Here is a 25,816-nt window from a genome sequence, read left to right on the forward strand (position 1 = left end):
AGTCTGATTTAAAAACAAAAACATTTCTGTAGTTTCCAGAGTTTAGACCAGAACAGTGACTTTTTTAAATGTGTTTTTATTTGGAAAAGAAAATGTCAAAGAACGTGCAAACATTCGGGGGGTTTTTTCTCTCCAATCTACAGAGTTAGATGAGGACCATTGAAAACTGCAATTTTTTTTTTTTTTTTTTTTTTTGAGGGTAAAGGTGTTTTCATTTTTAGCATGAAAGAGCATTGTACAATCCAGAGATCGACTCACTTGGTACTGAACTGTAAGCCCATTTCAGGACTTCAAGAACTCCAATTCTGCTGTTCCTAAGTCTGTAGATATACAATTTTGATTAAAATAATGTCATACTTGAAGGTATCTAAAAAGTAATTGTGCACTAGAGATGAAAACTTTAAATGCATACTGTGATGCACTTTTGTGTGTGAATGACAGATACTTTAGAAATGATGTTTTTGCAAACCAAAGTAACATCCTTAGAAACCACAGCAACGCTCTTACAAACCACGGCGATGTTTTTACAAACCAAAGCGAAGTCCTAACAAAACCAGAGCAACATCCTTATAAACCATGGCGATGTTTTTACAAACCACAGCCACGTTCTTACAAACCACAATTATTTCCTCACAAACCACAATGATGTCGTTACAAACCATATAGAAAAGACTGACAGTGGTTCAGGTCACATCACGTTTGTTGTAGTTCAAGGTTTTTTTTTTAATTATATTGAAATACAATCAAACAAGCAATGTTCTGTACAAAGATACAGTTTGTGTTTTACAGCCTCAGCTGCAGAAACAATAGTATAAAGATTTAGTCATACAGCTTTTTCTCCAGAACATTCAGATGTTAATGGGCCGGTCAGCAGGCAGCAGGTCAGTGAATAATGAGTCAATTTCTTCAGCCATTTACAGTTTATCTTCATCTTACTGATGAAACCTCATAACTACACAATGTCACGTTTAAACCTTGTGTCGTTCCTAGGTAGGGGACTTAATGACAACTGCAGTGTCCCCCAGGGCTAAGTTTATGTTTTATTTTCACTTCTGGTCATAAATGTCAAGCTCTTCATCCCGAGCTTAGGCAGTAAAATAGACTTTTATTTTGGTAAGTTTGTCTTATTTTGGTTTCCTGTAGTGACTGATTGTCCTGACTGCCCCCTGCTGGACAGATTCACAAATTCATCCTACAGACATCCTCAGTATTATGTTACCATTCTTGTTGCTGTTATTTAATGAACTGTTGGGATTAATTAATGAATATTGATTATAAAAATATCCAAACAGTTAGTTATGACATCATGATTGTGTAAAAAAGCTGTGTTCAGGTTATGTGGGAGTTATCCTAATTATCAGTTTGTGATTTTTTTAATACTGTTTATGTCACCATCTGAGTCTTAACTGACCATTTACTAAACTCCTCCCTGAACAGCGACTGTCCATTCACAGCTTAGCAACTGTAAACTAGGCAGCAGGACTGTCAGATGATGGATTTTTGGATGGTCATGTCTTTGGATCAACTTTCCAGAAATACAAGGAAAAGTGTGAGGACAGTGTTTCCAAGGTAAGCTCAGACCTGTTAGCCATAGCCTCAGTCTGTTAGCATTGGTATCATGTATGGAGCCATCATAGACAACTTTTACAGGCTTCTCATTTTCAAACAAATCAGTTGGAAAATTCTAAAAAATTGGCTGAAGATTTAAGTTTTCAAGTAACTCATGGTGGTAATGTTAGCTTAATTAGTAAGCGGGCTACAGAAATCTGCCAGTGACAAGACTATTCAGAGTGCCTATTAACATTTTTTTTTTAAATAAATCCTGGGTCTATGACAGTGAATTTTTGGAGTAAAATAATCAGAATTAAAAGACATTAAATGGAAACATCACCACCTTTTGATCCCATCTGAATTTGCCTATAGAGGGCAAAGTTAACAAATAAATCCCACAGAGTGAGTTCAATAGTTTCCTTCAGAGAAGTCCAGGTTTCCACTGAAAGCTCAGGATGATTTGTTTGAGCTCTGGACAGTAAATAGAGACAACAACAGGTGTGTATGTTGCCATGGTGATGTGTAAGTCAGTTGTTCCTTTGATGCTTTGTGTCAAGTTTTTTAAAACGTAATGAATAAATGGAACAGTTGATAATAAATAAAAAGTGTCTATTAACATGGACACAAGCAACCAACCAGGTGAGAGCATATCCCAACAGTGAACCAATGAGGTGTGAGCTTGTCCCAGCAGCGAACCAATCAGGTGTGAGTACGTCATAGCAGTGAACCATTCAGGTGCGAGTACGTCATAGCAGTGAACCATTCAGGTGCGGGTACGTCATAGCAGTGAACCATTCAGGTGCGGGTACGTCATAGCAGTGAACCCTTCAGGTGCGGGTACGTCATAGCAGTGAACCATTCAGGTTCAGGTACGTCATAGCAGTGAACCATTCAGGTGCGGGTACGTCATAGCAGTGAACCATTCAGGTGCGAGCGTGTCCCAACAGTGACAGTGATACTTAACTCTGAACTTCCAGCTGGTGTTTAAAGTCTTTGACTACATACGTTAACTTGGACCTGTTTCACATCATCGTTTCATAGTTTTCATTCACATTTTAATTACTATAAGGGTTCTTCTGGTTCTGCTCACATCTACCTTCAGCTCTACTTGGTTCCGGTCCAGGCACCGTCTGAGTGCGGTGAGGGGGCACAGAGCTCCGAGTCAGAGTCCGACTCACCCTCAGCGATGTAGGGCCGGACGGTGGCACAGCGGGTGCCGCCTCCTCGGTGGTCCCCCAGGTTGGTGGAGGAGTAGAAGCCGTTGTTGAGGAAGTCCAAGTTCTCTCTGGACTGGGAGATGGAGAAGCCACTGAAGGACCGCTCCAGCTCCTCGTGGTCCACCGACGGGATTGAGATGGAAGTGTCGCTGTCTAGCTTCACCTCCTCCCCTTCTTCTCCTCCTCCTACCCCAGTCCCATTGGCCCTGTCTCCTTCCCTCTCCGGTCTCTCTGCCCCCCCTCGCTCTGCGGTGCTGTGCCGGATTGATCGGTTCCCACCATGTCTCTCTCCGGCTGGAGGAGGTGGGAGTCGAACCAGTGACGTGTCTCCCACCGGACTCGGACTGTTGGCATGGCTACGCTGAGGAGGGGGCGGGGCCTGCTGGTGAAGCTGGGTGCTGATTGGCTGCCAGGAGGTGGAGGGGGGGCAGGTGGGGATGTTGTAGTTTCTGTGTCCAGTGGAGCTGCTGGAGCGGACCATCTTTGTCACAAAACGAGTTTTCTCTACATGGTCACTCGGCAACGCCCTGCACAACATGTTAACATGTTAACAACACGTAAACAACATGTTAACAACACGTAAACAACAAGTTAACATGTGAACACGTTAATAACGTCTTAACAACACGTAAACAACGTGTAAATCGACATGTTAAGGTGCTAATGACACCTTAACGTTACCAACATGTCAACTATGGTGTAAGCAACATGTTAAAAAAAGGGTCAAGACCCTGCACAATGACAACAACATTTTATGAACAAGTACTGTTGTGTGCCTGATTCTGATGTGCTACAGGTCTGACACTGGTCTTGGTATTTTGCTGGTTCTGGTATGTTACTAGTTGTAGTGTGTTCCTGGGTCTGTTATTTTACTGGTCTAGGTCTGATACTGGTTCTTTAGTGGTCCTGGTTTTGTTGCATTACTGGTCCTGGACTGATAATGGTTCTGTTGTGTTCCTGGTTCTGTTGTGTTACTTGTCCTGGTCTGATAATGGTTCTGTGGTTTCCCAGTAACAAGAGACACTGACTGCAGGTTTTTGGAGATCGACTGGCTCTTCTCCAGCTGATCCACTGGACTGTGGTAGGGCGGGGCGGGGTCTGGCTCCTTGGATCCAAAGTAGGCATCGGTCTCAGCCTGAGGGATTCCCATTCGCTGGATGTAGATGTTAACCAGGAAGTCCAACTTTCTCTCCATGGACAGGACCTGAGGGACACAAGACCAGCAGAGGACCAATCAGAATCAACGCTAAAGAAAACCAGCAGGATCAGAGTTAATGAGTTTTCATTACTGCTCCGCTCAAAGCATTTTTGATAACAGACTGGTTGCTATTGGTTACCTGCTTCTCCACCTTCCCCAGCCGTCCCATCATGCTCGGATCATCAGGAAGCTCCTCACTGGCTGCTTTGGGACGGTCTTTATCTGCAATTGGTGTTCCTCTGCCGACTATCTGATCCACTCTGCCAATCGGGAGACAGTGTTGGTATGAAAACAGTGTGAAACTTTATGATATTAAGAGAATAGATTGAACAGGGAAAACATTTAGTAGATGCTAACGCCACCTCAGATATATATGCAAGGGGTCGGAGGTCAGAGTCAGAGGTCTGGGTTCAGAACTCAGGGGTCTTACCTTGACTGGAGGTTCTTAATGCGGGCGAGCATGTCCAGGTGTCCAGCTGAATACTGTTCAATCACGTCCATGACATCATAGGGACGAAGACTCTCCTTAAACTTCCTCTTAGACACCATGAAACGCATGATGCTGAGAGAGAAAGACAACAGGAAGTCAGATATCACCCAACCTCTGCTGGCAGGGAGGACCTCTGGTGGTCTCAGAGTCCTCTTGCAGTAGGTCTGGACTGGTCTCTTAAGACTAGATTCATTCCATATACGTATGGAGTCCTCTGACAGTGGGTCTTGACCGGTCTCTGTAGATTAGATTCATCTCACAGACCTACAAAGTCTTCTGACAGTGGGTCTGGACTGGTCTCCATAGACTAAATTCATCTCACAGAAGTACGGAGTCCTCTGACAGTGGATCTGGACTGGTCTCTGTAGACAAAATTAATCTCATAGACCTACAAAGTCTTCTGACAGTGGGTCTAGACTAGTGTCTGTAGACTAGATTCAACCCACCAACCTGCTGCTTCTTCATGTTCAAAGAAGTCACTTGAGGTGGTTGAACATCTAATCAGGATCCTCCTTGAGGAGGTATCCTATATACATCCAACAGGCAGGAGACCCTGGGGTGGACCCAGAACATATCAGAGGAATTATATGTCGCATCAGGCCTGGGAACTCCAGGAGAAGCTGGAGGTTGTGGCTGTGGGGAAGTATGTACCTTACATAAGCTTGGAACAAAGCTGAAAACCAGCTGAAACCTACAAAGAGAAACCAACATAAAGATCATTTCATAGATGTTTTAGTCTCCGATAGTCATGAAGGAGCTTAAAGCTCACAACTGAGTAAATGCACCAGATAACACGCTGAACCACTGCTCCGTAACCACTGGAATTTTGGAGGTCGACAACCCCACAAATGCACCGGGAATACCAACTGTTGCATGTTCTTTTACCAAAACAGACACGGGTGACACCAGCTGCTTATTCTGTTTCTGTGCAGAAACATTTTAGGAAAAAAGCTCAGTTTGGTAAGATCCTGGATGGATAGGTGTTTAGGACTGTTGAACCTACAAAAGGGACCTGGAGCTGACTGAACTTTATAAAAGAAAGACAACTTCAGGTAAAGCTGTTTATTTACTTATACATCTCCCTTGGCAAAACATAGGTTGCATAATCTGTCAGAGAGATAAGTCGCATATATCAAACATAATAAAAAAAAAATTTATGAGTCTTTACATATCACACACTATAGGGAGTTATCTGCAGTCTTACAACCCACTGACTAGACTGGAACAGACTCGATCTAGCTTGGTCCCATCAGCTGTCACACCAAATCAGATTCATCATCGGAGGTAAAGTCCTGATTTGGGTTGCCGCCTTTAGTCTGCAGTTTAGTCACTTAATCCTGGACCAGGATCAGAATAGATGAAACCAAGGGGTCGAGCCAAAACAAGGAAACACAGACCAAGACCAGAAGGCCACTAACACTTTACTTTTGGACATCTGGTGTATGTACTGAGAGTTGCTGGTCTTTGGTTTGGAGCAACTGCTGTCGAGCTAATCCAGAATCCAGTTCTGATAACAGACTGTATAGATCAATTTCACAGAATTTGACAGCTATTGGAGAAGAACCCCTACAGGTCTGAAACTTTATCTTCAAATAACCAACAGGAGATGAGCTGTGGACTGTAGGATGCCAACACCACCACCACCAATAATAATAATAATAATAATAATAATAATAATAATAATAATAATGACTGTCTTACCAAACAGCACAACAGAACAACTATAGTGGCAGAAAACAGAAAACAGTGAAAGAACAGAAAACAATGAAGCTAACTGAAGGTCAGACTAACTGGTCTTACCCAACAGCTGATGGTGAACTTTGACCCTGGGGTGAGCACAAATAAATAAAAAAAAATAATAATAATGTGAATAAAAAGCAGACTGATTCAGTGCATAATAACCAGCAAACAAAGGTGAGTAAAGCAATGAATGATGCGCAGATAAACTGATAAAATAAAATTTTCTGATTAAAATAATTTAAAAAAAGGGTTCATACCAGATGGCTCTGATGGTGACCTTTAACCCCGGGGTCAGATCCTGAGGGACAAACTCACAGTGGCAGCTCTTGTTGTCGTCGGCCATGTCTTCTCCTGGCAGGCTGGCCTCTGAAAACACAACAACAACAACAACAACAACAACATCATCATCATCACAGTGTCTGCACCTCCCACCTGAAATCTGACACTGCAGCACTGATGGACCAAAAATTTCATCATGTAACAGCAGGAGGACACCAGAGACCTGAAACAAGTTCAGCTAAGACATGTCCCAATCAGGGCCACATTAACCTGTTCAGGGGCCCCTGGGCAAACATTTACTGTGGAAACCCACTGACCCCCCACCTATCACCCTCTGAATATGCACCCTGCTGCCTCAAAGTTCCCATTAAATACAGTTCATCAAGAACTCCTGTAGTGGAACAATACCTAACATGTTTTATATGTGTTGTTTAGTTTATTTAGAAATATGCTCCACGTGAAGAAACTAAAAACTAAAATAATAAAGGTCTTAAAACTAGAGTTTGACACAGGACTCTACAACACAGGGCCTGATAATGATCTAATAATGCAGAATTCACCTTAGCTAATACTGTACTTCACTGGTTCAGATAACCTAACACATTAGTAACAAATCTAACTGCCAAATGGATATGGGGGCACCTGGGGCTTTGGGGGCCCCTCAGGGTCTGGGATGCCTGGGCAGTTGTCCATTTTGCCTGGCTGGTTATTGAGCTTTGGTACTGATCATAATCAGATCATATTTTAGAGGTTAGTGGGTCATAATCCAAACACATATGCAAACTGTGACCACTGGTCTGACCAGTTATTCTTTTAAAAGGGTTAGGAGCTGGACAAAGATTTTTTAAAAACTGAGGTAAATACTAGTTGAGTTTTTCTATGGAAGGGGTTGGCCATGTCGAGCTGAGCGGGAACTCTACGGCAGCACACAGTGAGGTTTACCTGGATGAGTTGTTGGAGTTGAGCTGGTCTGCACTTCATCTAAAAGTGATATTTAAGCGTGATCCACTGAATGAACAGAGCAAAAGATGTTAATGTGTCTTGACTGGACCTGGTTTTATTGAAGAAAGAGCCTCCGCTGACTCTGTGACATGCAGCTGTAACCAGACCTCTCTAGTCCCCAGACAGGGAGGACACTGACCCTGATGCCAAATCAGACCAGAGCAGCTCGGCTTGGTGTGTGGGTGTGTCAGTGTGTTTGTGCTGACCTGGGGAACTCTTCTGTCTGAACTCTTCGTCCTGCATCTCTATCAGCACTACAGGAGGAGACATAGGAGACAAAGACCATAGTCAGTCAGTCAGATCCAGTATAAACCAGTCCGGTCCAGTGTAAACTAGTTGTCCCAGATGATGAGAGTTGGTCTGTTTCCTCTCTTTCTCCTCCTTTCCTCCTCATTCCCTTCCCTATCTCCTTACTTCCTGTCCTCCCTTAAATCCTCTTTTAATGACTCAGAAACAATCAGGTCTGTAATGTAACGTTTATATTCTTCAATGACTTGGTAACAATGAGGTCTATGGGCTATAATAAAGCGTTTACTGTTTAACGACTCAGTAACAATCAGGTCTGTATTATAACATTTTTACTCTTTAACAACTCAGCAACAATCAGGTCTGTAGGCTGTGATAAAGCATTTTTACTCTAATGACTGTAACAAAAAGGTTGTTAACACCATTTTTCCCAAACTGCAGTTCATGTGTCTTTGTTATGTGTGTTTTTCACGTGTCCCAGTCTAACAGCCCTTTGTCTTGTAATCCATCCACAGGTCGGGTCTTAAATTAACAGTTCACGTCAGAAAATTATTTTGAGATAACTGTGGGTAATGGATCGTTGTGTTTGTTTGGTTCATGTTGTGTTTTGCAGGTGTAGGGTGGGTTTGGGTTTGTAAACTGGACTCTTTCAGGACTCTTGTGGGAGATAAAATACAACCTTGCATGTCTGAACTTGATTTAAAATGTTTTCACTGACATGTTTTGTGTTGTGTTGGTTATGTTGGTGTATGTGATGTCTAATTATGTGGCATTCACGGCTTTGAATGAGGCTATTTCACACACTGCAAATGATGAACAAAAATATAATTTACTATGAAATATCTTCCTCCAAAACACTTGAGCAGACCTCAAACCTCTCAATGCTGCCTGAGTCCATGGGTGTATTATTAGGATCTGTATATTGGACTTCAAGATGGCGCCCTGTCACTTGAATGAAAATCATTCACTGATACTGGGAGTCCTAAGAGTCTTTGAGTAATAATAGATCTTGTTTGCAGTTGGATGTGTCCTGTCAACAGCTTTACAGAAGTCTCTTTCATAGTGGAGGACTTTGGGAAAATTATTTTTGGCCGACTGGGGATTTTTAGTGCAAAACCGTGAGTGACCGCTGGGACAAACTGCATCACATTAATTAATTGTTTTTTTAGTATCACTTAGATTTCATTAGTTCTTTATTTTGACAAACACAACAGCACAATACAACAACACTGTTGCCAGGCACCATGACATCCACAAAATACAGATACCAAACATTATACAGTATGTTATGGATTATAACCAGGGGGGTCTTTCTACAGCACTACATAATTTGTCTAAAAGTTTCCATGATTGACAGAGCATACAGCAGGAGGAACGTAACTGACGTTTTAAAAAGTGAGGACAAGTGGAGAAAAGCCACCAAGCATGTTCCTTATTCCAACAAATATATTTCTTGGTCTCATTAGAAAAGTCAGTCTTTCCATCTCGTGAATCTATTTGACAATTTCAAGCCAATTAGTGTATCTACTGTAGATGGGTCAGTCTAACCGTTGACAAGTGATTGCGTTTTTTTGCTTCTGGATTCAATATTTTCAGTAGGTATCTGTCCTTTCCTGTTATTCCTTCTGTCAGATCAACCAAATAAAGTGAAATTCATGTAAATAATAATGCCGTTTAAGAATATGTTGCATGATTTGCCAAATAATTTCCCCAGAAAAGTTGGTGGTGATTTGCCTCATCATTTCCACAATTTCTCCATCATGCCCCTCAATCCCTCGATATTAGATATGTTTTAATTTTAGGATTGTGAAAAACAAAAAAGATTCTTCCGACAGAATTTACGCCAATACATAGAACAATTAGTAGAGAAAATAGTTTCACATATGTTCTCCCATTGTTGACTGATTATTTTATCATTTAATTCCCTCTCCCATCTCTCTTTCCCTGGTAAAGTTTTGAAACTACTGATTTAGAACTACCACTGTATGCCTGTACTGTTAATTGTATTATTTCATTAGATTCCACAATTGCCGAATTTTTCCCAATTTCTTTTAAGAAGTATTGGCGTAACTGTAAATATCTGGAAAAGTCTTTTCCAAATCGTATTTCTCTCCTACCATCTGAAAGTTTTGTACTGTTTTCTTCTCCATTATGCAACATTACAGTAAGCAGTGATATATTTATTCCTCCAGTACTTAAATCTAGAATACAAACAAATTGGTTTAAATTCTGTATCGTGTGTAACCCAACTCAGTTTTTGTAGCTGGACCCAAAAATTTAATTGCTTTTTAATGTCAAACCAAGTGTGTAAGGTAAATGAGGTGAGGGGGCTCAAGTGGTTTTGATATTTTACAGTTTCATAGTTTGTTATAGAAGTCACTTGGACAGTGTGTTAACCAAACTACCAGCTATTTGATTGCTTTTTTGAGACCAGTCAATGCGGAGTCGTTGCTTAAGCTCAAGTGATGAGCTGTAATTAAATGTCAATATTTGCCTCTTTTGTATATTGGCTTTTTTATTCTGAACATTTGCCAAATATGTCAAAGAAAATCATCATCAGTGTACGCTATTTTGTATTCCCTGATATTGCACAGAAATCCCTGTATATTACAGTTTTCACTTATTGCTTGTACCAAAGGTTTTTTGTAAAGTGCAAAGGGGGCATCCCTGAAGTGTGGATCTTCCCAAGTTTATGCAATCAATATGACGTCCATTTATCTTGAATCTTGCTGTATGGGCAGAGTATATGGTTTTAATGCTGTTAATTTACTTTTCGGCAAAGCCAAAACGCTCCAAGACCAAAAACAAATGAATCCCGAAAAATTCAGTCAAAAGCTTTCTCAGCATCTGGACTGACTAAAACAACATTTGTTATTGTTTTTCTGATGTTTTGTATTAAATGAATAGGGTGTCTAACATTATCTGGTGTTGCCATCCCTGGACAAAACTGGTTTGGTCACTGTCAATTAGTTCAGGAATAAAGGAGTCCCGTCTCCTGGACATGATGGATGCATACAATTTATAATGCTGTCCATTTAAAGGAATTTAAGAGTAGGTAACCTGAGTCAAATCTTCTCTAAAGATATTATACCACTCAGCTGCTAGACATCACTTCCTGGTGTCTTATTATTTTTAATTTATTCAGCACAGTCTTTTTTCCTGATGTGTGACATTAGGCACTCATTTTGATGCTCTCCAACTGAGGGCAGGTCGAGGGAATGTGAAAATGTTTTTATATTTGCTTTACCTTTTTGCTTTGGTTGTGAATAGAGTCTTGTGATATGTTTTAAGGACAGTATTGGTTTAATCTAAGTTATTATATGTTTGTGCTGTTTTAGGATGTAACACTTTATATACTGTTGTGGGATCTCTTTTTTCTGTATTTCTTTGCTAGTAATTTCTTAGCATTAGGAACTACCTCATAATACAATTGTTTTAGGAAATTATATTTTTTTTTCTCTAATTCCTCTTTCTAAATGTCTAAGATCTGATTTCTACTTACTTTCATTTTAATCATCATTTGGGGGCTCTGATTCTCGTGTTGCCTTTCAAATTCTTTTAGATTATTTTGGGCTGTCTTAGTTTGTTTTACTTTACTCTCTTGATTGCTGTACTGAGGGATATCAGATTACTCCTGTCGAGTGCCTTTAAGGTATCCCATAGTATATTTAGGTTTACTTCCCTATTGTCATTAAGGTCGAGGAAGGTCTTGATTTCAGATTTTACGTGTTGTATGACTGTATTGTTGTTAAGTAAACTTGTATTGAGTCTCCAAATTGTTTTCTCTAGTACCAGTATCACAATTCAGAATCCTATGTTTTAGAACATAAAGAAATAGTCTGTTCTTAAATACACTGCATGGGGAGCAGAGTAAAAAGTATATATATGTCCATTGGATGTATGTCCCTCCAAATAACCAATAAGCCCATATCAACCCGTCCCTTTCTCGGTAATTTAGTCTGGGGAGACACATTTCTCTTATTATTAGATGTATCCCATTTACCATTTATTACTGTATTAAAGTCTCCTGCACAGATTAATGTGCCTTGTGATTCTGAAGCAATCCGTTCAAGAATCATTTCATAATATTTTGATGGCTTTGTGGAGGCAGATAAACACAAAGAAGAGTAATCAATTTATTTTCTATTTTGCCTTGCGCTAGGATATATATGTATCTGCCCGCATTATCCCTGATCTCCCTAACTAATTCAAACTTAACAGAATCATGTATTAATATTGCAACTCCTATTTTGTGAGCTGTTTTAAAGGTGCTGTAGAATGCTTTCTTATACCTATTTTTTTTTAATTGTCATGTTCATTTTGAGATAGATGTGTTTCCTGTAGGAAAATGATTTGGTTATTTTCCCTCCTCATTTTTGTCATTACTCTGCTCTCCTGAACTAGATTATTTAAGCCACTTACAAGAAGCTACTCTAAAGTTATTGTACCCCATAACAATAGTTCAATCTACATGTGTTGGCAACATAAACATATGGATAGTAACAGTAACAAATAATATTAACAAGAACATTAGAAACCAGTGTAACAATGCCTCACAGCGAACACTAACCTGCCATCTTCACCAACCTGTTCATATGCTGGTGGATAAAGTCCTACCTCATGTAGGGGCTTCCTCTTTGCAAAAAATGAAGTCTGTTTTTCCTCTTGAGCAGTCATTTAGTGTCTTCCCGGTCAGTTATGTTCTTTTGTTTATACATCAGGTTTCAAGGAAAGAATAGAATAAGGTAAAAGATAAAAAGGGGGGAAATGGAGATAATGGGGAAATAAAGGTGTGTGTGTATATGTGTCTACCTGTTTGAACATGGATTAGCAGTTGGAAGGTATTGTATGTATGCCTATCTTTAACGCATGTGAAAAAAGACCAACTTATACCTTGTGATTTCTGCTAAAACAGTGCTATCTCCATCCTTTTTGCTCCAGTGTGTGTCTGGAGTGAGTCTCTGTTCCCAGTTGGTGTCTGTCATTTGCCACCAGTCCAGTGGGTAGCCTCTCCTTCTCATGTCCTCATAAGCTTCAGTTGCGCTGTTGTAGAGGCGGGCCCTGTTTTGCCATGTGAATCCTCATCTTGTCAATATGGTGTCTGGAATTGAATCTGTTTCTCCTTGAGAATTTTCTTTATGTCTTTGTAGTCTCTTATTGTTCACCTAACTAAGAAAGTCATGTGCAAACACAATCGCTTTTCCTTCACACAAGTGATCCTCTTTGCCTTGACTGTTTTAAGTATTTTACTTTTGATGTCATATCTCTGGATTTGAACCACAATGGTTCTTGAGACAGATTCACCCTGAGGTTTAGGGCCGAATGACCATTGGGCTTGCTGGATTTGCAGGTCAGTATTCCTGAGCGTCAGCTCCATCTTCAGAAAGTTGTCAATGAATGTTAGCTTTGAACTTCCTCCCGTGCCTTCCTTATAGGTACAGTAAGCGATGCTAATCTAATACACTTTTTGCCAAATTCGGTAAATATCTCCTCACAGTCTGCTAGCCGTCCTTTATGTGTGTGGGCTGAAAAAATTTCCAGCGTTCCTACACAGCCCTTGCTCTGTTAATGGAAAATAAACAGAGGCTCACTTGACAGGTGTGAAAAAAAAAGTTTTGCTATGTTTCACAGAGTCAATAGGTCAGTATTGTTTTGTCTGTTTGCTAATGTTTATGATAGCTAATGCCAGCTGGTTAGTTAGGAAGCAGGTGACCTGCACATTTGTGTAATGGTAAATGCACTGCTCAAATTGCTTTACAGTACATAATACATATACCCATTCACACAGCGCTTTTTCTATCACTTACACACCAATGATACATCGGGGGCAATTTGGGGTTCAGTCTCTTGTCCAAGGACACTTTGACAAGCGGATTGGAGGAGCTGTGAATTGAACCATCGACCTTCCAATTAGTTTTTGACCCACTCTACCTCATGAGCCACAGTCGCCCCAGCAGCTCATGCTGCAGAGAAGAGAGGGAGAACCAAAAAGAAGAGAAGAGAGGGAGACAAAGGAGCACTGGGGTTTTGTTGACCTAGTGACACCATGGGTCATAGGCCACACAGAGTCCGATGGCAGCTGATAGTTGGGTCCATTCGTGGAGTTCAGGTATAGGTGTGAGACCTGAGTAGTTCAGGGAAGTTGAGTTCAGTTTAAATGACACAATGAACAAATTCATCTGTGGAGTCCCAGGAGACCCTACGGGTCATTGCTTTGACTTGAAGGAATTTCTTTTGTCTGGGATAAAGCAAAGTTTGCCTTGTGCCGTGTTTGCAAACATCCCAAACGACACTTTGTAACTTTTGATTTTTCTCCATCTTGAACCGGTTGAATTCCTGTTTAATGTAATTTCTAAAGTCATTTCGGAAGTCCATTGCTTCCTGCTTGAGTTCAGCTCTCAGGTTTTGTATGTCTCTGCCTAGGTTTTCGATAGCTTTAGCAGTAGTAAAGTCTCCCTCCTCACGGTCGGATTCCATCATCGTCTTGCTGGTTTTGTTGTGGTTCGTTATTTTATGTTATTTTCCCTCATCGTAGTTTTTGTTTTTCTCTGAAACGTTGTTGCTTTAACCCCACTCATTCTAGGTCATTTTAGTTTATTGTAAAAGCAACACTTGTGTTTGGGTGGAGTTTTTTTATTAATTTGACGGGGAGAGTTTTCGATCTATGCTACCATCTTGAAACACTCACTGGCAGTCCACAACTATTAATTAATCCATCAAAGAGCTCTACAGGATGCCATGCACTAAACCAGATGAAGAGAGTTTGTTAAAGTTCATTCTGTCAGAGGAGCTCAATGATCCCTGACTGTGGACCAGATCACCTGAGAGGACTGAAAGGATCAGTCTTCTCAGGTGATGCCGTCAAGTTGGGTGTTCAGGTTGTTTATAGTTGTGAATGTTAGAGCTCCACGTGTAGGCGTTGTGATCTACAGGTGGATTCTTCTGATTGACTGGACTCGGCTCCTCTTACCCTCAGAGTTTTGTCGGGAGGCAGCTCCTCGAATCCTGAAGGCCTGTCTGGTTCTGCTGCGTTCTCCAAAGCTCCAGCTCTTTGGCACCTTGCTGGGACTCTCCTCCAGGTTTGGCTCCATACTAGGGGATCGTCGCAGGGCCTGGACTCCCCCGGGACCCCCAGGACCTCCAGGAACTCCAGGACCCACACCAGGAGCAACACTGGGGCCAACTGTAGGAACCACTACAGACAGGAGGCCGTGAAGGAAGACGGGGGTCAAGGAAGGAACACACCAGAATCACTACTATTGATTTTGTTGGGTACTGGTTTGTTGTCTTGGTTGAGATCAGTCCAGTCTGCAGGTTTTCATTCAAACCATTTTGTACAGCAGCTCCTTTCCCTAACAAGTTCCTCCTGTCTGGTTGAAGGTTCGTTAAAAAGAGTTCCTGCTGGTTGGTGGGAACATGAACCTGCAGACTGGTGGGTCTCTAATGATCAGGCCAAACCAAACCAAACCAAACCAGACCAAACCAGACCACACCGAAAAACACCGTGTGACATCTGTATTAAATTCAGAAGGCCCAAAAATGTTACTGACATGATGCAGACAACAGCAGACGTAACAGGCTGTCTTCAGGTTTCTTGATCCCTGAATGACACTTCAGTACACAACAGAGAACCTTTCAGGAGGTTCAAACCTGAGACCTGATCCGATCCACCTTTCATCTGCCACATGTACATCAATAATCTGATAATTTTCTGTTAACTGTCCAATAGCATCAACATTTCAAAAAATAATCTTACAAAGAGACTTTGATTCTCACACTCACCGTGCTGAGGAGAACCTTTCCCCTTGGTTCCTGAACTCCGGGGAGACGAGAAGACCCTCTCCTTCAGACTGACCTTCTGACTGCAGACAGTTAGACAGACAGGTTTAATTGGATCTGATAAGTTTTGTGATCAGACAGAAGGTTGACAGAAAAGGTTCTGAATGTCCTTTACTGTCAAAGTATCTTTGTCCAAATGGGACATATTTCCTGTCCATAATTTCAGATGTTGGAGCTCTGCACATACAGGAAGATGAGACAGCAGCAGTAAATTTCAACATCAGGGACAGGTTCAATGTACCAGGCCTTCCTGGAGTCTCTGGGTGGGAAACGATGGAGAAACATGGAGGGAAGTGATCAACATAAATTACCTTATCTGAACCCGGTAAATGTTTTTGTTATTGGACCTCTGTTCCAGTCATGGTTTGTCCATAACAAACACCATGTTTGACAATTAGGTAGTTCATCAGTTTCCACTTATTGTCATCAACATTAAGTTTAAGTTTGGGATTTACAGCCAGTTCTGTGCGACTAGCCACATGAATCTGTGGATGTGAACACATATATCGTGTATGCATATATGCTGTCAGAGAATAATGGTCGGTGTTTGCTTCTCACGTATGCTTTACCTCCTGAGCAAATAAAAGAGGCTGAAACCAACAGAAGGAGTACTCATGTCTTAGACAGAATTGTGTATTTTTTTCAAATACAGATAGTGGTCCTCTGTGTTAGTTATTCACAAGCTGATGAGTTCATGACAGAAGGAAAACTTTGAGGAACTCCTGAGCCTGACTGACTCGTCCTCCAACGAAGAGGCTGGAAGACTCAGGGGAGGACTCATCCACTTCTCTGACAGAGGTTACTGAAGTTGTCAATCTCTACAGTGGTAAAGCAAACAGGCTCGTTGAAATTCATCCTGTGATGCTGAAAACTGAATATTGGATGAATGTTGTTCATTTTTGAGAAAGGGAACTTTAGGGTGTGTAGGGTGTGTGTCAGCTATCAGGGTATCACTCTATTCAAGAAAGTGCTGGAAGCTACAACTCGATTATTGAATCAGGTAATCTGCTGGAAAATGGTGGATTGCCTTTTTAATGCTGGGAGTTTCTGAAGCTCTGGTGAGGGAGCAGAAAGGTCATGGATCACAGGGTTGATGGTTCCTCCAGTTTCTCTATCTGCATGTCGAAGTGTCCTTGTGCAAGACACTGAACTACAGTGAGCTAAACTGAAGATGTGTTCAAGTGCTCCTCATCAGTCTGTAAAGGTGGACCCTTGAGTTTGTCACCAAGTGCTTGCTCACGGGGGAATGTTGGATCTCTGTAAATATAAGAGTACGATCTAGACCTGCTCAATATGAAAAGTGACCTGCTATAACCTCTGTTATGATTTGGAGCTATATAAATAAAATTTAATTGATAATAGAATTGAATTAAACTGAAGACTTCAGAGGATCCAATCCCCCAAACTGGAACAGAGCTCCAGACTTTGAGTTAGTGGTCTGGGTCAGGGGTCAGTGGTTGGGGGTCAAAGGTCAGAGGTTAGGAGTCAAGGATAACAAGTCATCATGGTCTGAAGTTTGGGTAGGTCAGAGGTTTTTAGGGTCAGGGAAAAGGATTGTGAATCCTAGTCTACGAAAGAAATCGGGACTCATTTATGAGAACCAGGGCTGGTCACTGACCTGGGTGACGGTTCAGGCTGGACTTCCTTCCTGCAGAGACAGACAGACAGGTTGTTATTATTATTGCTTTTTAAGAAATTTCTTCATAACTCTGACTTTATTCAATATTTAAAAAAAAAAAAAAAAAATCAACACGGACACTGATGACAAGAATACTGCAGTAGTTATTGTTGGAGTAGTTGCCGTAGTTATTGTTGCAGTAGCTTTTGTACTTGTTAGGTGGCTTGTTGAATTGAACATTTCAGACCTGAACGAGAGTCCTGATTTGTTCTTGAGGTTCCTCAATAAATCCAACTGATTGAGAGGAGGAATCAACCTGTAGAAACAGACGGAGTTATATATGATGATATTAAATGGTTATTATAAAATTCATAGAACAATAATGTCTGTAGGTGGACAGGTGCAGTTTCACCTGTACATGGGGACAGAGACAGTTCTCTCGTAATAATCCCAGGTTGAAGTCAGATCAGTACGGCTCAGATTTGTGGCATAAACCCTCCATGCTGCCTGAAGACAAACAAAGGATGATTGTTGCCACAGAAACAGTTACAAATCAGTTGCTGACACAGCAGGAAGGAACCTGTAGACTCCACACATTTTCGAAGTAAAAGCACTATTCTTAAGATGTTAAACAGTTTCAGGTGAATATAAATCTGCTGCCATCACTGCCTCTCTGATCTGTCTACAACAACTCTGAGTCCTTGTTGTCTCGACACCATGAATCATTTTAATGTGGAGAAAACATCTCCCATTGTCAGGCCGTCTCTCCTCGAAGAACAGTGTTAAAAAGTTAATAGTGTTGACCTCTGTATACGATAGCGGCTTGAATATAAAAGATGATTTTTTTTCCTGAAAAACAGTTTGAGGACAGAAAGTTACACGTTGACAACATTAGATTTTGTTTTTGAATGGTGAGAGTACCAGTGTAACACAGTCTCCTAAAGGGAGTTGAATTATGGGCTGTTTATAGCCTTAATGCTGCTAGACTAGTTAGTGTTATCAGTCTGTTTATGGTGAGTCAGTCAGCGCTACAAGTTTTTGGTTAGTCCAGTTAAACCTGCAGGAATTTCTGTTTAAAATAAATTAATGACAAGTGAAAACGAGTTCATAGCATCTTCTGACGTCTTTACTGCAGAAATGAACCAGGGAGAAAATCTGATAGACAGCCAAGAATCATAGCTGTCACAGATGATGAGCTCTGAAAGACTGAAGCCTGAAAAATACTGACTGTCGGAAAAAATGATTTTGATGCTTCAACAGTCTGACAGGAGAGATTGAGAGTCTGTAACTGAGAGACAAGCTACACTAATGAGGGTTTACTTTCTACTTTAATGGTATTATTTCATGTATCACTTTAACAACATAAAAAGGCTTCACAGATGAGGACTCTCTTCTCTTTGGATTACCAGTAACTGAGGGAAACTTTCACAACAGGACCAGTTTTAAAGTGTGTTTTATCTTTTAGACGTTTTCCTCCAAAAACAGCTGTTGGAGAAGGACGGGTCATCTAGTGCTGTGTTCACATCACATCCTTTATTCCGTAAATACGACCAGCCAAGCGGTAAAAATTAATGACATCAGCCTCCAGCTTGTAATTCAAAGTCAGAAACATGGTGAATCTCTGACAGCGACGATATCTCCAATTGCTGAAAAGAACCACAGATGTCAACAGACTGTTGGCAGAACGGCTGCAAATGCACCACCAAAATAAAATCCAACATTAACACTAATAAAATCCATTCAGTTCATTGTATAGAAGCTGTACACTCTGTTTGGATCTGATTTCATTTGGTAACAATCTGCTACAAATACCTAACACATCAAAAGAAGCTAATTTATTCTTCTTACCTGCTGTGACTACAAGGTTATCACCAGAGCTAATTAACCAGCTGGAATAATGTTTGAACATTAAAGGTCAGAATAACAGCTGTTTTTCCTGTTTTTCATTCTGGTGACGCCAAGTGAATGCAGCATTATAATCATGGTTGTCTTATACTCGGGTCAGTAAGCTAGTTTGTGTGAAGAAGAGAGAGAAGTTCACACCCCTCCCACTTTCTCATCTCTGAACAGGTGGTGAGATCACTGTGCAGAGTGGGTGTGATGTCAGAGTGTTGGTTTACCTGTATGAGTCCAGCTGCTGGGTTTCGTCTCTTCTCAAAGTGTTTCTGTCGGTGCTGTTCCTGAACCTTCAGAGCAAAACCAGAACCCAGGATCCCCTGAAGTGACATACATGAACAGGTAACAGGAGACCAGGTGAGCTGGATTAACCAGGTGGAGGCTCACCTGTCTCAGATGAACTCAGATAATCATTTGAGTGACTCACAGCAGGCAGAGCGAAGAACGAAACTCCGATCAGAGTGAAGGTTGCAGCAAGCAGACGTCCGTTCCAAGTGATGGGGAACTTATCTCCATAACCAATGGTTGTCAAGGTGATCTGACAGAGACAGAAACAGACCGATCAGATAGTCCTGTCACTGAAGAGGAGACAGGTGGTCTCTCTAAATAGAGATGTTATGGGCATGTTTGGACTCGTACTGAGGACATCAAACCTGAGACATCAGCTCAGCTTCAAATCACCTGTATGCACCTGTACAAACCTGTTTACACCTATACACATCCGTACACACCCTAATACACCTGTACACACCTGTATACGCCTGTATACACCTGTATACACGATACACACATATATACACGTGTACTCACCTGTACACACTCGGATACACGTGTACACACCTGTACAATCAGGTACCTGTACTGTAACACAATAACTCAAAGCTCCACTAATAGAGTTTTACTGAACAACAAAATAAGCTCCTTGACGGCGAGATGCAGCGGTGGATAGTAACAAAATACTTTTACTCAACTACTCTACTTGAGGTACTTGTACAATACTTTGAGCATTAACATTTTATGTTACTTTATACTTCTACTCTACATTTCAGAGTTAACTATTGTATGTTTAACTACACTACATTTAACTGGCTTACTAATTAAGATTTTACATTCAAAAAAATAACTAATTATGTAGTTGTGTCTCTTGTATAAAATCAGTCTTTATTTGGGTGTCCTCATTTTCAGTTCATTTCTCCTTTAAGATTTTCACGTTTAATTTCAATAAAATAAAATAATTAAATATTTCACTAAAAATCAAAGATCAGAAAGGTTTAAAAACTGAAAACAGATCAGTAAATCAGAACTTCTTCTTTCCTCCCCCATTAATCACCTGATGACCCCTCAGATTTATTTGGTGACCCATCGAAGGGAGCCATCCCTTACGTCGTAAACCACTGGCCTAAACTTGTCACAATCCTCAGTTCCCCTCAGCTCCTGTTTCAGCCCCTGTTCCAGCCCCTGCTCACTTCTCCCAGGGCATGTTCTTCCCTCTACCTACCCAGACCTGCCTTTCCATACCTTCTACTAGACTTCCCTCCTTCTCTCGTCTGACTGCCAACACACCTGTTCCCTCTCCTAATCAGCCCTGCATTCACCTGAGCTCTCCCCACCTGCACCTCATTCCCTAATCAACCTTGTACTACCTATACCAGTTCACTTCTTTGTTCCTTGCCAGACGGTCTTCTTATTGTAAATGGTAAATGGACTCTACTTATATAGTAGTTTTCTAATCTTATCGACCACTCAAAGCTCATTACACTACATGCTACATTCACCCATTCACATACACATGCATACCAAAGAATGAAGGACATTTCAAAATGCGGACTGAAGGATCGAATCACCGACCTTCCGGCTAGTGGAAAACCTGCTCTACCTCCTGAGCCACAGTCGCCCCTGTCTCAGCCTTTCACTATTTATACCAGTTCAATTCCTTGCCAGATCATCTGCTTATGTCTCCATGTGTTTTCCCATGTGCCTGCAACCTGCTTGTAGTTACCTGTTGTCTGTACCTGCCCGGCTGCCTGCTTGTTCATTCATCATTCATCTGCCTGTAAGCCTGGTTTTCTGCAGTTTGTTCATAAAAGTTCCTTCAGTGTAGCTGCCAGCCTTTGTGTCTCCGTATGGGTCCTCATCAGCTCCACCTCAAGCAGCTATAACAGTAAAGCGCTGCTCAGTATTAACAATCTGATAATGTCAGTTAGAATGAGATATCAATCACAGGAGACAGTTTACTGCATCCTGTACTGGTCAGTAAAGGATCTGAGTACTTCTTGTACCGTTGGTGAGCCGGAGCCAAAAGACACATCTCTAATATTTATGAGAAATAAAACTACATGTACCACAGACCATTCTGCCTCTGCTCATGTATCTGTAAAAATGAGGATGTGAATGTGTTGATGTGTGAACATCTGCAAAGTCCAAAGCTCGATAGAGCAGCTCTCTTGTTAAATTGTCCAATAAAACATGAAGCAAATATCAGATTTAAAGTACACACTGACACCAAACTGTATCTTCTGGAAGGAATTACATCAAATATCTAAACCCCACAAGGACATTAGAACAAACAGGTGTTCACCTGTGGTTTCAGATAATACCTGCTTCCTTTTCTTCTTCATTGACAACCGAAGACGTTAAACACGTGTTGTGTCCTGTTAAAATCAACTACAGCCACAGGGCTCATTGCTGATTTAATCCACTACATAGGACTACCTGTGTCCTAACACCTGTCAGTTTGTGTGTATGTCACTGTATTATTACTGTGTATCAGTGTGTATCAGTGTGTGTTGATCTCACCAGTCCCCACCAGAGAGCGTCGGCATACGTCTCAAACTGTTCGTTGTCTTCTTTTTCTGCCAAATAAACGAGGAAACTGGCCAGAATGAGACACAAGAAGCCGATATACCAGGCTGTGATCAACTCCTGCAGAGGACGAGAGACATTTTGTCAGACTGAGAGAGAGAGAGAGAGAGAGAGAGAGAGAGAGAGAGATCTCATTCAATGAAATAAGGAACATTTACTTTACCAATTCAATTAAATAATTCTAAATTTCAATGAAGCCCAACATATATCAACAAGCCTCAACCTGAGGTACACACAGAGACACTCACACACACATATATGCATATACTGTAAATATATCATTTGTATATATATATATATATATATATATATATACACATATATATATACACAGTTCTGGAAGAAATTAAGAGATCACTGCAAAATTATCAGTTTTTCTGATTTTACTATTTATAGGTATGTGTTTGAGTAAAATTAACATTTTTGTTTTATTCTATAAACTACTGACAATAAACTACTGAAAAAAAGTTGCAGTGTTTCAGACCTCAAATAATGCAACGAAAACAAGTAATTATTGATTTTTAAACAACAAAATACTAATGTTTTAACTAAGGGAGAAATCAATAGAAATCTATATTTGGTGGAATAACCCTGATTTTCAATCACAGCTTTCATGCGTCTTGGCATGCTCTCCACCAGTCTTTCACATTGCTGTTGGGTGACTTTATGCCACTCCTGGTGCAAAAATTCTAGCAGCTTAGCTTTGTTTGATGGCTTGCGACCATCCATCTTCCTCTTGATCACATTCCAGAGGTTTTCAATGGGGTTCAGGTCTGGAGATTGGGCTGGCCATGACAGGGTCTTGATCTGGTGGTCTTTCATCCACACCTTGATTGACCTAGCTGTGTGGCACGGAGCATTGTCCTGCTGGAAAAACCAATCCTCAGAGTTGGGGAACATTGTCATAGCAGAAGCAAGTTTTCTTCCAGGATAACTTTGTACATGGCTTGATTCATGCATCCTTCGCAAAGACGCATCTGCCCGATTCCAGCTTTGCTTAAGCAGCCCCAGATCATCACTGATCCTCCACGAAATTTCACAGTGGGTGCGAGACACTGTGGCTTGTAGGCCTCTCCAGGTATGAGTCTAACCATTAGACGACCACGTGTTGGGCAAAGATGAAAATTGGACTCATCAGAGAAGATGACCTTACTCCAGTCGTCTATGGTGCCATCCTTATGTTCTTTTTGCAAGCCTCAGCCTGGCTCTTCTTTGCTTCTCATTGATGAAGGGCTTTTTTCTAGTTTTACACAACTTGAGCCCTGCCCCTAGGAGCCTGTTTCGAACCGTTCTCCCCGTGGACGTCATCCCAGTTGCCATTTGCCATTCTTTTTGTAGGTCACTTGATGTCATCCTACGGTTGCTGAGTGACATCCAAATGAGTTGACGGTCATCCCGGTCAGTGGAGAGTCATTTTCGCCTTCTGCCGGTCTGTAGCTTTGTTGACCCCAATGTCTGCTGCTTGACCTTGTTCTTATGAACCGCCGTCTTAGAAATTTTCAGGATGGAAGCAACCTGACGCTCACTGTATCCCTCTGCCAGTAAAGCCAGAATTGAACTCTTCTTTTCTTCACTCAAAACTTTTCTTTTAAAATTTTCTTTTGTCATGCTCAATAGTTATTTTTTGATTCCAATTACTTTTGAGGAACTCCTCACACTGTTTTGGCCACCCAGCTGGTACTATTGCAAGAGCACACAGCAGTGGTTTTTATACTTTTCATCGTTAAATAACATTTGCTTCAATTTATCACCTAATCAGTACCTCATTAAGTAGAATGAGGTGTGCTTGTGTTTGAAGTCAACAGACATTGGAATGGAATGGCTGTCATACATGTAGAGATGCTGATTTCAGAAAAATTTGCACTGGTCTCTTAATTTTTCCCAGATATACACACACACATATACATATATCGCTCTTGGTGTTTTATTGTCCTTTTTTCTGTTATTGTGAACTTGGTTGAATTATATTTTGATGCTTTGGCAATATTGTTTTTTGAAACTTTCAGGTCAATAAAGCACATCTGTATTTGAAAAAAAAAATAATAATAAGAGAGACATTAGTAAGAGAGAGAGACAGACATTCCATAAGAGAGGCTGCACTAAAGATGAGCTCCTGAACACATCTCACACTTGGTCCTAAAAAAGGGGGACATTCTGCAAAATAGACTTCAAAAATCTTCAGAAAGGACTCCACAGAAGACGTAAAGGCATCAATTACCAAAAACAGCAGAATAAATATCTTTGGATGTTTTTTTTTAAAATCAAAACAACTAGCTAATTGTCAAGCTAGCTAGCTAAGTGTCAACTGCTAACTGCTACCTGTTACAGTTACCTACATTCCAAAAGAGAAACTGCACCAAAGAATCTAACAGATGACTAGAAGAAAAATGTAAAGGATCCTTGCTGGTAACATTAATGTTTCAGGTAAACTGTGCATACTTCAGTTTTTTTTGCCAATATTTGTAAGCTAGAAAAGCTAATAAAGTAAATTGTTAGCCTAGCTCCACTTGAAGTAAAGAAGCGGTCCCCATGGAAAGAGGTCAGCAGGCAGCTAGGCACAGTACAGCTCTCAGAGCAGAGAGCAGGGAGGTTGAGTACCCTGCTAAATGTAAAAGTGGAACAGCTAGGGAGAATCACAAGGAAAAGACACTGCGTGAAAACCCAGAGGTCCTCTTCACTGACTACACACCCAACAAAAAGAAGGAAAGAAGAAGAACAACCTCATATTATTCACTGATGCCATCTACATCTGGAAAGATACTCTGTGCAACAATTATGGATATGCATCCATCGAGGGCATTGGCTCAGTAGGCAGATCAAAGATCTTAAAAGATGAGCACCTTGACAAGGATCACCCTCTGCTCACCATCACATATTACACCAAAGGAAAGATCATGGTCCAATGATAGAGATCCTACCTCTGTGCAATTTATATGCCCCCAATAGATTCTCTTTATTTTGAGGAAGACATTTTTAAAACTCCATTTAGAAACCACTTATTTCCAGGCCCAGGGAAATATGCTTCTAACTGGAGATCTGAATGGGAGAACAGGAATTGAACTTGATGTCATTAACTCACAAAGCAACAATCAGGTTTTTGGTCAGTCTCCCTTGTTTACCAGACCAACCATCAACCATCGAAACAACCTTGACTACGAAATAAATCGAAGTGACAGGGAAGTAGTGTGTCTCTGTTGGGCCTTATGCCTATACATAGTTAATGGCAAGTTCAGAGTGGACTCAGAGGGAGATAAACATACTCCTCAGCTATTGGATCTAGTGTTGCAGACTATCCAATCACTAACATGGACCCCTCCACTATCAGTGCATTCACTGTAAGACAGAAGTTCCCCCTTTCAGACCACAACCAAATAAACACTCAGGTCAAATGAGTGACAAAAAAAGAGAGCCCAGTAAGCTGTATAAATTAAATCCTACTTACAGATGGGCCCACACAGTACAGACAAATTGACCATGGCCTTAAACTCACCTAATCTGATGAATGACATATGAATATATGTCCCAATATATTCCTACCAGAGATGGTGTAAAAAAGGCCACCAATGACACCAATATGATATTGCAAAAGGCAGCTACTAAAGCTGACCTTGTAAAACAATTGAATCCTGATAAAAGGAAAAATGTTGAAAAATGGACTGATCAAGAATGCAAGATGATAAGCAAAGACCTGAGAAAAATATCAAATGAAAAGCACTGCCAACCAAACAACCCAGCCTTAAGGAACTTGGTGACACCTGAGAGCACATTTTGAAAATCTGTACGAGGACATAATAAAAAATAAAGGACAACCAAACCCCGTTTGATTTCCCAATTACTTTGGAGGAATTGACCACACAGATTAAAATCTCTCAGACGAA

The 25,816-nt window shown here is 40.9% G+C and overlaps 1 protein-coding gene across 5 annotated transcripts in view; it reads right to left on the reverse strand.

Annotated features, from left to right (window-relative positions):
* Positions 1–187: 187 nt before the first annotated feature.
* The window catches only part of LOC120807516 (potassium voltage-gated channel subfamily KQT member 2), a 44,867-nt gene continuing 19,238 nt past the window's right edge, over positions 188–25,816 (reverse strand). For 3 of the 5 annotated variants that reach the window (XM_040159660.1, XM_040159665.1, XM_040159664.1), the window contains 14 exons: positions 21,873–21,998; positions 19,504–19,614; positions 19,301–19,396; positions 17,593–17,687; positions 17,428–17,496; positions 17,181–17,210; positions 15,506–15,585; positions 14,694–14,918; positions 7,684–7,731; positions 6,454–6,562; positions 4,397–4,528; positions 4,106–4,226; positions 3,797–3,972; positions 188–3,295 (listed from right to left, as the gene is read on the reverse strand). In XM_040159660.1, coding sequence (XP_040015594.1) covers positions 2,656–3,295; positions 3,797–3,972; positions 4,106–4,226; positions 4,397–4,528; positions 6,454–6,562; positions 7,684–7,731; positions 14,694–14,918; positions 15,506–15,585; positions 17,181–17,210; positions 17,428–17,496; positions 17,593–17,687; positions 19,301–19,396; positions 19,504–19,614; positions 21,873–21,998 — 2,058 coding nt within the window. In that variant the 3' untranslated portion in view covers positions 188–2,655. The remainder of the gene's footprint in view (positions 3,296–3,796; positions 3,973–4,105; positions 4,227–4,396; positions 4,529–6,453; positions 6,563–7,683; positions 7,732–14,693; positions 14,919–15,505; positions 15,586–17,180; positions 17,211–17,427; positions 17,497–17,592; positions 17,688–19,300; positions 19,397–19,503; positions 19,615–21,872; positions 21,999–25,816) is intronic. The other 2 variants (XM_040159661.1, XM_040159663.1) reach the window with 2 other exon arrangements.

Source organism: Xiphias gladius, chromosome 21 (assembly GCF_016859285.1).
Source record: "Xiphias gladius isolate SHS-SW01 ecotype Sanya breed wild chromosome 21, ASM1685928v1, whole genome shotgun sequence".
Classification (NCBI taxonomy): domain Eukaryota; kingdom Metazoa; phylum Chordata; class Actinopteri; order Istiophoriformes; family Xiphiidae; genus Xiphias; species Xiphias gladius.